The following is a 12,621-nucleotide window of genomic DNA, read 5'->3' on the forward strand; positions in this document are numbered from 1 at the left end:
GCTGTTTAGCCCTCACTTGATAATGAAAACAACATTTGTCCTTGGATACAATTCTAAAAAACTGTTTCACGGCTCATGGTTGAACCTAATTGCTGACTCCTGCCATAAGCCACCAGAGAAGCCCAATTACTCAACTATCTTTGATCAGACCACAAAGTGGAATGATAATAGCAGCTTTTTCTGTATTTGCTTGTAACATTCTTCAGGCTCAGATGAGGGCAGAATGAGATGGACACAAGGCCACATAGCTATGAATTATGGTCTATAAGCAGAGTAGGCACCACTGAAAATCCCTCTTATACCCTGGACCATCATTCAGTGCAAAAAGTATCTGTCTACCCGTCTGCAACTCAAACGCACCTTTCATCTCATTGGTTCCTGAATGAAATAATGAGTTTCGGGCTCTGGTAGCTGCACAAACTCCACCTGAAAATATTGCTACTGTTTGACATTTATTCAATCACATACTAAAACTCTGTAATCTCCCTCACACCCTCTGTTCCTCCCCCAGTTGTACATCATGACCCGCAGACCTCAGACGACAAGCCTCTCCCGGTTGTTCCCATGCTCAGCCACGCTGGGCCACGAGGCATCAAGGTGCAAGAAGGTGGAGAGAATTATGGGTGGTCGAGCGTGGTTGAGACTATAGCAGTAGAGAGGGTTTGGCGTACCAGCGGGGTCCCCCCTCCGCTGAACTCCTGAACCCCTTCTCTCCTGTTCATGGGGTAAACCTTTTAACACACGCGCCATTCTCCACCGGGTCAGTCCGAGGTCTCCAGCCTTTCACACGTCGGCTGCTAATGAGGTTTCAGAATCCCAGGGCAAGGTGAAGGGAGTCTGACCTCCACTCAAGAAAGTGAGTTGAGGAGAGGCGGCGGCACTGTTGGTCAAATCACTTCTGACATAAAACCACAGAACAATGTGCAGCAGTCTGGCTCTGGGGATACACTGAGAGAAGTAGTGCTAGCTCAGTGTTTAATTTGACCTCAAAAGCAGCCTACAGAAGGATTTGCAGCTGCTCTTTGGTAAGTCCAATATGATGTGCATGGTTTGCAATGTGGCATTTGTGGATTCTGAGAAACTTCTCCATGGCCTTCATTAAAATACTTCCTCCAGAAAATTTGTAAACCGTAGCCTGCTTTATAGCATTGGTCTACTACAGTGGAAATCAACATTTTAACCCTGGTTGTCAATTCCAGCGAGCCCTGTAGCATCTTTCCATATTTTTTTTAATTATATGTACTTAGAGAGATACAAGAGTTTGAAATGTTCCTTGAGTAATTTCTGACTCTACTCTCGTTTTGTAACTTTTTTTCAAATTCAAAATCCTTTAAAACTTGATATGAGATTGGATATTTGGAAATTATTTTTGATTGGTATTGTTCTGCATTCTCGCATTGATTTTATATCTCCTTATGCTTATTATTTCAGTTCAAAAATCCACTACTACTGTAAAATCTGTACAATAATTTTCAGGGATCATTAAAGGATAAAATATTTATTTCAACACATCAATTTGTTTGAGAAATCTGTAATCAAGGAATCAAATGCATCTCTGTGTCAATGTACTATTAATAAAAGCATTTATTAATACTAATAAATAAATAATTTTAAATATCTAATATTAATATTTATTTACAATTCAATACATTTAAATATATAAAATAAAGGTAACTTTAACAACACCAAATGGCATAAATTCCACTTGAGCAAAGAGCTGAGACGGCAACCACTGAGATCTGCTAAGCTAGTTAGCTTTAGCAGTTTAGATGAGGTTTTTTCTTCATCGTGATTAGATTTAGGAATGACTAACTAAATTACCAAGATCTCACTTAAATGTAATTGACTTTTTTCACTTACACATAACAACCAGGGAAAAACAGTAAATTGGGCTGATTTAGTTTCAGCTTTAAAGCTAAGTGGTTATCTCAGCAGCTAGCTGTAGCTCTATTGTTGGCTGTCTGGTTGAATCTCTCTCTGTGAGACAAAGAAGCAGTCACTACTAAAGACCATAGATTACCAAAATAAAATGCAGTTGGGTTTAGTTTTTATCTTTGTTTTGTAGTTACTGAAATTGAAATTGTTTTTACACAGTTATACTTTTCTGCATTTCTAAAGTCAGATAAACTTAATTTTCCATTAATTAATTCAAATCTAACATTTATTGAAAATCTTCTTCTTACAATAAACATAATCACCAGCAGTATTATCAGCTACATTTAATTTAGTTGTTCTCTTGAGTCATACTTTGACTCATTCAGTTATTGCTCGGTTGTCTTTCACGTCTTATTAAAATATCAGGTCCAACAATGTAATACAGGCATGTTTTGGTTCTTATCTATCAGGATAAACTTGAGCCACCAAAGTCTTACACTAAGAATTAGAACAGGACAAATTTTGCTATTAACCGCAATGTTTGTTACCACAGAATTAAATCTTAACAATACACCATAGTCCCAGTCCCTATAGAATAACATAGAAAAAATATACTTTAGGTTTCTAAATTAAAAACAATAACTTACTCTTTTTTTATTTTTTTTTATTACAGATCTTATTTTTATTGAGGAGAGTCAAGTTGGGCTTTCCATTTTTAGAAAATAAACCAATGACAATATAACAAATAATGAAATTGTTACATCATTCACAGGGTTACAGTCAATATACATTTATACAGAAATACAGGATCTCCCACATCAGTCACAGTGGTCTGAACCGGCACTGGTCTATAATGTGGGCTTTAACAAACCAGGGGAACATGTAAGATCCCCTGCCTGCACTAACCACCAGCCAGAGCGGTAGTGGGGGGTGGGGGGGTGGGGTTCAGAGGCAGGGACGGCTAAACAGAGGAGAACACTGGGTCATATAGGGGAACACAAGTGGCAGGGTGCCGCAGTGGTATGAAAGTTTCTCCAACAGACGGAAAGACGCAGGCTTGTTCTGAGCAGCAGCCAGCATTTGTCCATCAGCAGCCTGCTGAAGTGTCCTGAACACTGGAGCTCTGCCCCCGCTGCAGCATTCACAGACTATCAGGACCTGAAAATGTCAATCCAACATGCTACATTTGACCACCACCACCACAGCAGTAGAGGGCGCTCTGGTGCTTCGTGCTGCAACCATCACAAAGGAGCCATTTTCTGTCTGCCACAACGGGAGGCAGACCTCTCCCTCTGACCGTACTGGAAGTTGGGCGGCGTTCAAACGCAGCCCAGTGGGTACAACCTGGCACAGATCCTGTTTATGCACACTATCATATAACTGTAACACTGAGACTTAACGGTTTTCCTCCGTCCTTCAAATATTGGCACATGGCGAGGGCAGGGCTGACTGGTTTTACTTTGCTTCACAGATGGAAGAGGAGAAAGTACAGCATGTTTTGCTGAAAGTTGCAATAGGCAAACGTTGTGTGAAACCATCATGAGAGTCAGAACCACACTGCATCTACTTCAATTTCAGGAGGGAAAACTGTAAAAAGTTTTTAAACAGGAGAAGCTGGAGACTGCTATGGCATACTGGGTGCTGTAAAACTATGAAATCTTGCAATAAAACTACATCTGTAAAGTTAAATAATACATATTGTTTCTGGAAAGTGAACAGCAGGAAACAAATGTTTTGAAAGGGAGACAAGCCACTGAGTTAAAGGTTGAAAACACCTTTGGGTACACACAAATCTTGTATTGAAATACAGCGGTTTTTAAATCTCCCAGTGGTCCAAATTTCAGATATATCTGGCTGTAGAAACCATTTACAGTAATGGACAGTAATTTAACTTCAATTAAATATTCAGTCTGATTTCAAAGGAGTGATAAAAGAATTATCATATCAAGTAAAAATTCATTTAAAAGTATGCCCACTAAAGAGACTGTAGCAGATGAATTAGTAAGTTGGTTTGTATACATTTTTCAATAGTCTAAAATTGGACATAAGAGCTCTTTTTCACAGCTTGGGCTTTGGTGTGAACTAAGTAGCCAGTCTGCTGTAGAAAGGGAAGCCAGAAAACACATGGCTCAAGTGTGGCAATTTCTTCGCCCACTGATCATTGCTCGGCCTGAACTTGCAACAACAACAACAACGTCTCTTTTGTGCCATCAAAAATAATAAGACACATAAATACTTCATGCACTGCCTCAAGACCTTCCATATTCAATCAGAAGGTTTTCTGCAACTCTTTCAGATGAACAAACTAACCCTTCAGAAGGGACACAAAGTATTCTCCTAGCTGCAAGAAAATACCATCAGTATGCAGCAGAAAAAAAGAAAAAAAAATCGACTTCAGCATTATTTTATGTCTGCCCACCCTGTTTAAGGTAGTTCCTTCAAGCAAGGTTCAAGGATAATTGCTTGATTAATAACTCAAAGTCTTGGCAGCGTCCAGGGGCAGGCATTTGAATGAGCTTTAATGGGGCTGGAGCAAAAAAAATTTGCCAGCCTTGTGTAGACTTTAGATTAATTTCTTGAACAACGTTAAGTGTTTTTCCTGACGACGGAATATTTACCGTACGCACGAGAAGACGTACAGCCCCAGCCTCACTAAATAAAACTGATGAGCTGTTAAGTGTTGAGAAATGGAAAAGGAAGATAATCTAAAGCTCAGTAAAAAAAAAAAGAAAAAAAAGAAAAAGGAAAGCAAACTGCATGTTAGCATCAGTGGCATTTAGGTCACAGCATCACTTTTCAGTTGCTTCTCAGCTGTGACTAACAGCTCATGATTCTCCTCCTCCAGTTTCATATGTTATAAAAGCTTCCAGGGAAATATTCGTTGTGATGTGTTTCACTGCAGATAAAAATAACAAAAAAGAGGATTATGGAGCATAAAGAGAATAAAAAAATCCCTCCACCCCTCACCTTGAATTCTCTGGGCATAAAGGGATAATGACAGGTAGGATGAAAAGGGTGCAGCAACTGAGGTTTCTCACTTTCGTTAACCAGGGCTTTGGTGCTAAAGCTGTCTGTAGTTACACCACAAAAACTCAGGTCAGGATCAGAGGATTTGGTACACGCCAACATGGAAGCATTGACCAGTCAGGAGGAATCTCTCTTTTTTCTCCACATAGTGGCATGCAGCATCAGGACGAGACAAGACACAACTGCCCCACTGATGAGTGTCAGCTCGCCTGCTGCTGTTGATGCTTTTAAACTCACCAAGACGAAACCAGACAACTGCTGAAAGCCAATTGTGAGGAGATCAGTGGGAGCGGCAGACAGGTGGCCGACAGGCATGTATGTGATCAAGGAGAGAGGGAGAGAGGGAATCAGTGCCTGGACAGAGCGGCTGTGATCGGGGTGGGACGGGCCCCCGCTGTGACCGGACACATCTGACCGATGGCTCACAGCTGGACGTCCATGTCTGGCTGTCAGGTCTCAGAGCGGAGCCCCAGTAGGCGCTTTGCCATGCTGATATCATTTGCTGGCTGTATACATGAACCCCCCGCCTGATTCCACCATCTCAGGGGAATCGCTGCATTGCTACGAACCCCCCCCCCATATCCCTTACACCAGGTTGGCGACGACAACACAAACAATAATTGCTCTGTACTCATAAGACAGTATTGTTCACAGGAAACCATACAATAAATGCATATACTGTCTAGAAAATGAAATCAAAACCTGTTACAGGGAGAAACTGTTTATCTACATGGTTTTGTGCACCAACATGAATCGTGTTCCAAAAATAAATTCAAAGCATTCATGGAGGATCCAGAGTGTTTGTTGGAGTCAAACAGGAGACTCAGTGCAGAAAAAAAAGTCTAAAAGTAATAATAATAACAATTCAATAATATCCATACAGAAATTGCAATAATATAACACATTGCATTTTTTTTGTTTTTAATTCAACAAACGCCTGATTGTAAAACCTATTCGTGACTCTGTGTGTGTGTGTGTGTGTGTGTGTGTGTATGTGTGTGTATATGTGTGTGTGTGTGTGTGTGCATGCGTGTGTGTGTGTGTCAAATAACCATGTGCGGTATCAAAACTTTAATCCTTTAAACATAAAAATTGTCTTTTCAAAAGGAAAGCTGGAAGAAGAAGAAACGCTGAATATAATGCAGCCACATTATACTCTGTAAAGTGTGTCAAATCCAAGCTCTTACCAAACAGAGTTCTAGTAATTGCAGCAAATCAAAGCACTGTGAAATTAACCACTCACTCAGCATGCTATCAAACACAGAGTCCCGGCGCTACAGGAGCGGCGTGGTGTCCGTGTGCAACGTTGTGCACGTATCCACAGACGGCGCTGGAGATGAACAACATGAGGGAGGATGCTATAACGGGACATAGTGTATGTAAGTGGAGTCGGATGTAAACTGGTTTTGTGTGTGTGTGTGTTTGTGATTGTGCGTGTGTGTGTGGATCTATGTAGGAGGTTTGCTGTTCTTTTTTTTTTTTTTTTTTCTCACAAAACGAGAGGACAGAAACTGATGGTGGACAACAAAATAAATCCTCCCTGTCGTCAGTTGTTCTGCTCCTCAACTGATCAATTACAACGTCTCTGAGTCGTCATGTTATGGCAGGTCAAGTGCATCTGATATGTACAGTACAGGATCATGACTGGGGTGCAAAAAAGGGAAGAGTTCTATTTGGCAGGCTGTGAATATTTCACCGTGAAGGAAAAAAACAAACAAACTTGTCATTTTTGTCTATAGTGAGAGGAAGCATGGCGTGAGGGAATCTTCATCACAAAATTTCACACAATATAGAAAATTACTTGCAATGAGAAAAAAAAAAAAGAAGTTTTTTTTCTTTTTCTTGAGTGTTGGTTTCACCGTGTGAATTGTCAGTCTGAATGAATCAGTCTGTGCCAAACGTTGTCCTTTTCATGTTTTTGTTTTTTTGTTTTTTTTAGATTTATTTTTCTCTCCTGGGGAAACAGCTGGAAGTGCGAGTCGGGTCCCTCAGTCTCCTCTGCAGTTTGCCTTTCAGAAGGCCACAGAGAACTCTGTTTCCTCATGATGTCCAAAAATTTAAACGACAAAGATAATATCCACACCTTGTTGAGGATGTCCTTGTTTCCTCAACTCTTCCTTGTTTTCTTTTTTTTTTTTTCTTTTTTTTTTGCCCTTTTAAAGGGTAGCTTTCCTACTCAGTTCTTCTAGTGTACAACCTTATATCATCTATAAATTTAGATAAACTCCTTGCCTTTTCTCAGTTTTTCTCTTTTTTTTTCTTTAAAAAAATCTTTACAAAATTATCAGAACAAACAAACCAAAACAATAAATGTTCAACATCAAATGAAAAATTGGTGGAAGATTGAAAAATGTGTTGCTGGTCGCTTCTAACCTCCCATGTTCCTGGCTCCAGAGAGGTGGATTGGCTGTCGGCCCTCTGATGCCTCATCACATGGATTTTTTTGTTTTCCACAGCTCTCCACAGATAACCCCAAGCATGGAGAGAGAGTCAGGGTGAGGGGATGAGAGGAGGAGAGAGGGAAGTGGAGAGGGGAACGGGGGGATGAATGGTTGTCTGGTGGGAAGACCAGACACACTGTCACGCGAAAAAAAAACAAAAAAATAAAAAACAAAACAAAAAAAAAACTTCCACTCCATCCTCCGCACCCAGAGCACCCGCATCCCAACCGCTTTTTTCTTTTCCCCCCTCTGCTCCGCTCGGAAGGGTCAAACCTCCACCGACTGGATCTGGTTCATCTGTGCCCGCATCATCTGGACGCTGTTGAGGATCTTCTTTTGATGGCCTGCTAACGTCACACCAACCCTCAGGATGTCGCTGTGATGAGAGACAGAAGCAGATGTCAGACTGATGTTACCGCACACTATAAACAGTCTCTCCTATCTATCTATCCATCTATCAGTCTATCTATTTTTCTATCAGGAGAAAAACAACTTCACACAACAGAATGAAAACAAAACAATATAAGGACAGCTTGAGGACTGACAGGAAGACCAGAAGAAAACAGCAGACATAATACATTGTCATTTTGCCGAGAAACAGCTGCGCGATCATCCATCTTTGAGCCCAGAACGCTCGTATAATCAGAGAAAAATGTTTGAATGCCAGTTCAGTGTGTTTTCTGTTACTGAAAAACTTCCTGACTGATGTGGTGAAACTCCACCCGTCTCATTCTGCCAAAACAAACGCTACAAATGACAAATTCGCAACATCTCTTTTTTCCCCAAATCGATCACAGACACAACATTCATTGCAGAGGTCGTGTGTCATATTGAAATGACCAAAATAAATGGAACCTTCCACTTTGTACCAAGGCAGTGGCATCAGCTTGTTTGTTGGGCAGTTTCTCATCCCATGACAACGAATTGCCTCTCGCCCGATGCTGAATCTCAACAGTGATCGCTCTTATTGGATTACACATCACCATCTGTTTTGTGCAAAGAATTGAAGCTCGGCATCTCCGCGGGTTCATCTCCGGCTTGGGATAGTGTTATCCGTAGACAGGAAATGGCTTTTATATGTTTCTCCACAGGTGGCATTCTTAACCCCGATTGCATCTTGGTGTTTTGTGATGATTTTTCTCCCTGTATCTCAGCTAACCAACAACATATTCCCATGTTTCCTCTTGATACTTTAAGTGAGGTCAGAGAGAGGCCTGCTGAACACATGGCGGAGAACAAAGGGCACCATTATGGCTTCTAGCTATTGTGCCCACTGTTCAGCCTTGCAACTGCAATATTACGATCTGCTAATTACATGCAGAGCAGCTAATGTCTTTTATAACGGGCCAGAGGCAGAGTCTGGTGCTCGTTCAGGATTCAAGAATACAAGAGACGCAGCGAATCCCCCTCTTGCAATCGTTTCCCTTACGATTATCAGACCCAGAACAGCAGGAATCATCGGCACTTACTCCATGGTCATCTGGGACACCACATCAAATGTAGAAAAGTCAGCACTGGCAAAGTTGTCTTTGTATTGGCCCATCTTTATGGCATCCAGCCACTCGTCCACAGTGCTGAAGCTGGAGAAGTCAGGGATGCTGCGGTCCAGGAGAGGGAGATGAACACTGAGGGGGGCACAAGCAGAAGCCATTAAGTAAGTAGAGTAATGGTAATACAAAGTGGCAGGTCTAACATCATAGTCAATTCAGACCACCTGCGTATGATTCAAACATTAATCATTACATTATATTTTCAAAAGACTAGACAGAACTTAGAGAATCCCACCATGAACCAATATTTTCCAAACTGATTTTTCATAAAGTATATTTTCCAAATGAAGTGATAGGCTTCAGGGAGCCAATACATCCACTCAGCGTCTGTGGAAAATCTGGCCCTCGGTCCTGCACCCCACCACAAATGAAAGTACAGACGGGGATAATGGAAATCAGCAAACCCTGGCTCTCAAAGGAAACTAACACCCAGAGCAGAAATGCTTCAAAATGTTTTGTTTTGAAAATTGCACAACTACTTCAATCCAGGATTCGCCTGAAGCATTCGTGGGAAGGATTTGATCTATCAAACCAAAAGGCTTTAATTTACATAACCGCTCGGCGCCAGGAGAAACAAGAGACACTATGTTCGGCAAAAGTGAACTGTGCCACGGATGGCACTGTCGCAGGAGCATGACTTTCCTGTTAGGAAGGGGAAAGCCTTTACATTGGGAGAGACTCAGATGCTTTATATTGTTCTAGATCTTATCCACATCAATGTGAAATGATGCTAAAACCAACAGGCCTGTCTTGTGGGATGCTTTCAGAGACACACATGCAGACACCACACAGCTAGTGAAGGACAGAGCGAGGAAAAGAGAAGAAAATACATTTAACACATACATTATGACTATGAGTGTTACCGACAATGTAAATCGCATAAATATAGTTTGATCAACAGCCTTCCCGACACTCACCCTGAAGATAACGGAGTCATGGCCTTTAGCGTGTTGGGATTGCGGATCATCTTGTCCAGGTTGTTGACGATCTGGCTGAACTTGGGCCGGTTGTTGCGGTCTTTCTGCCAGCAGTCCAGCATGAGCTGGTGAAGCGCACTGGGACAGTCCATGGGTGGGGGCAGTCGGTAGTCCTGCTCTATGGCATTGATGACCTGCAGGGGGAGACAGAGATCTCTAAGGGTTGCTACAAGGCTCTACAAAGAGGAGGTGGATTGATGGAGGAAAGGGGAGTGTGCAATCCAGTGGTGGAAGAAGGACTCACATCCTTTAGTTAAGTAAAATACCAATAAAACAGTGTAAAAAAAAAAAAAAAAAAAAGGTAAGTAAGTAAAAATTCTGCATTCAAAATCCTGGATTTTGTAATCTTCTCTAAGCTTTGTGTGAAATGCTGAATATTTTTATTCAAGTGGAACCATATGAAGTGTTTTACTCTATGATGGACCTGCCATCAACCCTAATGCTGCTTTGTAAGGGGTCACAAACTGAAAGGATTGGGAACCACTGGTTCAATCTTTGACAGTTCATCACATTTTTAATGTAAAATCTTAAATCTCAAAAGTTAGTTGTAGCAGGAGCTGCCACATAAATGTAATGGAACAAAAAACACAAAATGTCCCTCTGAATTTTAGTGGAGATGAAGTAAAGTAACATAAAAATGTAAACACTCAAGTAAAGCACCTCAAAACTGGACTTAGGTACGGTACTTGAGGAAATGTACTGAATTTCTTTCCACCACTAATACGATCCAACTGGAAAAACATCCTCTCACACTGTATAAATGTCACAAGTATATAAAACATATTTCATACTAGAGTTGTTGGATAATACCCCCAATTTACAGTAAATGACGTTCACAACAGTCTTGTCTAACATGACGTAACTGTCGGGACCGATGCCCTCTCTTCTGATGAACACATAACAGCAGCATCTGTGCTTCTCACTGTGGTGAAAACAACTGTTAAATAGTATAAAGTATTACATAAACACATACAGATGTATAAACACACATATCTGTGCGCCAATCACCATATTACTTCTGCATGAGAAGAGTTGTTAAACACCCGTTGTAGGTCACTAGGAACATAAACCTTATTCCACTAAATTCACATTTCCACTTGCATTCTGCCAGCGGTGACCTCATCTCTGGCCTTTACAAAGTATTCAATGCTCTCTCTCTCCAGAAAGCCACCTTAAAGATATGTCTGACTTGGACCAGTGATGTTGTTGGTCGGGGGGCAAACAGAGGTGGTGCACAGCTAACAGAGTGGAACAACCCGGAGGACACTTGTGACGAGGACGCACAATCCCCTGCTCATTACCAGGGCCATTAAAGGAGCTCCATTCAGACCCAGATTAATCTCATTCATGAGACCTCCAAACGAGGACCCCGATGGAGCAGAAACACTATCTGAAGCTGCTAATAAGATAACCGTTAAGGTCCTCAGTCCCTCTTAGCACATTAGTGTTCTCACTTTCAATTTGAAACTATTTTCATTATCTCTCTCCCTATAATTTGCTCTCTCCTCCGCTACCCAGAGGGAGATAGGAAATGGAGGCTCCAGTCAAGAGCAGAAATTGTCCATTGAGCACCGCCGTGCATTTCAAATGATCTGATTATGTCTCTGTGGTGAAAGTGGGGGAATTTTAATATAAAGCCCATGTGAAAAACCCGCTGTTTAGCAAAGGGAACGCAGATACAATCACCAAACGCATCTCTGAGGAGTGTGAGGCGTTAATGAAATATATGTATGTATTGAGGCATCATCTTAAAAAATGTTTGCAGCAAGTTTTAAAAATGACTATAGGCAAGTAAAATACATACATCTTGATTGGTCATGTCCCAGTAAGGCCTCTCTCCGTAGGACATGACTTCCCACATGACGATCCCGTAGCTCCACACATCACTAGCAGAGGTGAACTTCCTGTACTGGATAGCTTCGGGTGCAGTCCATCGGATAGGAATCTTCCCACCCTGCGAACACAAAGGGCACAACCTCAGCGGGGGAAAGCAAGACCGGAACCCGACCGTCACAGTGTCCTGCCTCCGGAGAGAGACACCGTTCAAGGGCAGCTACGCTGACGGTAATTCAAACTGGGAGGTGGATATAACAAAACCCCCTGGGAGTAAAGTATGGTACGTGAACTACTGGAGAAGGAGGAAGGGAAGAACAGGTGAAAGGGTGATGGTTGTCTGAATGGGGTGAGCAACGAAGGAGTGCACTGTACTGTGAATGAGATTATCAATCCACACAGTTTAAATAGTGTCGGACAAGTTTTCAATCACAAGATAATATATATTAAACGTATTTTAAAACCTCATATTTTGCCGCAGCTTTAGTGAGTTTGTGTGTCTCACTTTATGTAGCGCGAGGAAAGTAATATTTGAACGTTTCTTACCAAAGCACTAGTGTAGGTAGGGTCCGACGTATCATCCTCCAGGAAGCGCGAGAGACCGAAGTCCGACACCTTGCAGACGAGGTTGCTGTTGACCAGGATGTTTCGGGCGGCAAGGTCACGGTGCACGTAGTTCATGTCAGCGAGGTACTTCATGCCTGAGGCGATGCCGCGCAGCATACCAACGAGCTGGATCACAGTAAACTGGCCGTCGTTTTGCTGTAAAAATGACATTGTGTTAGAATACGTTATTGCGTGGAGTGGTTCTACTAGTAATTCTTGGTGACCTCACAATATGTGGATTCAGTCAGGATGTCAGGGTGAATTTCAATATTCTACTTTCAGTCGTGACAGTGAACCCGAGTGCCCTGTTAC

General features: G+C 41.8%; 1 protein-coding gene across 4 annotated transcripts in view; it reads right to left on the bottom strand.

Moving 5' to 3' along the window:
* Positions 1 to 2,522: 2,522 nt before the first annotated feature.
* The window catches only part of ephb2b (eph receptor B2b), a 120,166-nt gene continuing 110,067 nt past the window's right edge, over positions 2,523 to 12,621 (bottom strand). For all 4 annotated transcript variants that reach the window (XM_056389121.1, XM_056389105.1, XM_056389129.1 and 1 more), the window contains exons 12-16: positions 12,250 to 12,465; positions 11,675 to 11,824; positions 9,811 to 10,004; positions 8,813 to 8,968; positions 2,523 to 7,719 (exon numbers count right to left, since the gene is read on the bottom strand). In XM_056389121.1, coding sequence (XP_056245096.1) covers positions 7,611 to 7,719; positions 8,813 to 8,968; positions 9,811 to 10,004; positions 11,675 to 11,824; positions 12,250 to 12,465 — 825 coding nt within the window. In that variant the 3' untranslated portion in view covers positions 2,523 to 7,610. The remainder of the gene's footprint in view (positions 7,720 to 8,812; positions 8,969 to 9,810; positions 10,005 to 11,674; positions 11,825 to 12,249; positions 12,466 to 12,621) is intronic.

The sequence above is a fragment of the Seriola aureovittata genome, chromosome 2 (assembly GCF_021018895.1).
Source record: "Seriola aureovittata isolate HTS-2021-v1 ecotype China chromosome 2, ASM2101889v1, whole genome shotgun sequence".
In the NCBI taxonomy this organism is placed as follows: domain Eukaryota; kingdom Metazoa; phylum Chordata; class Actinopteri; order Carangiformes; family Carangidae; genus Seriola; species Seriola aureovittata.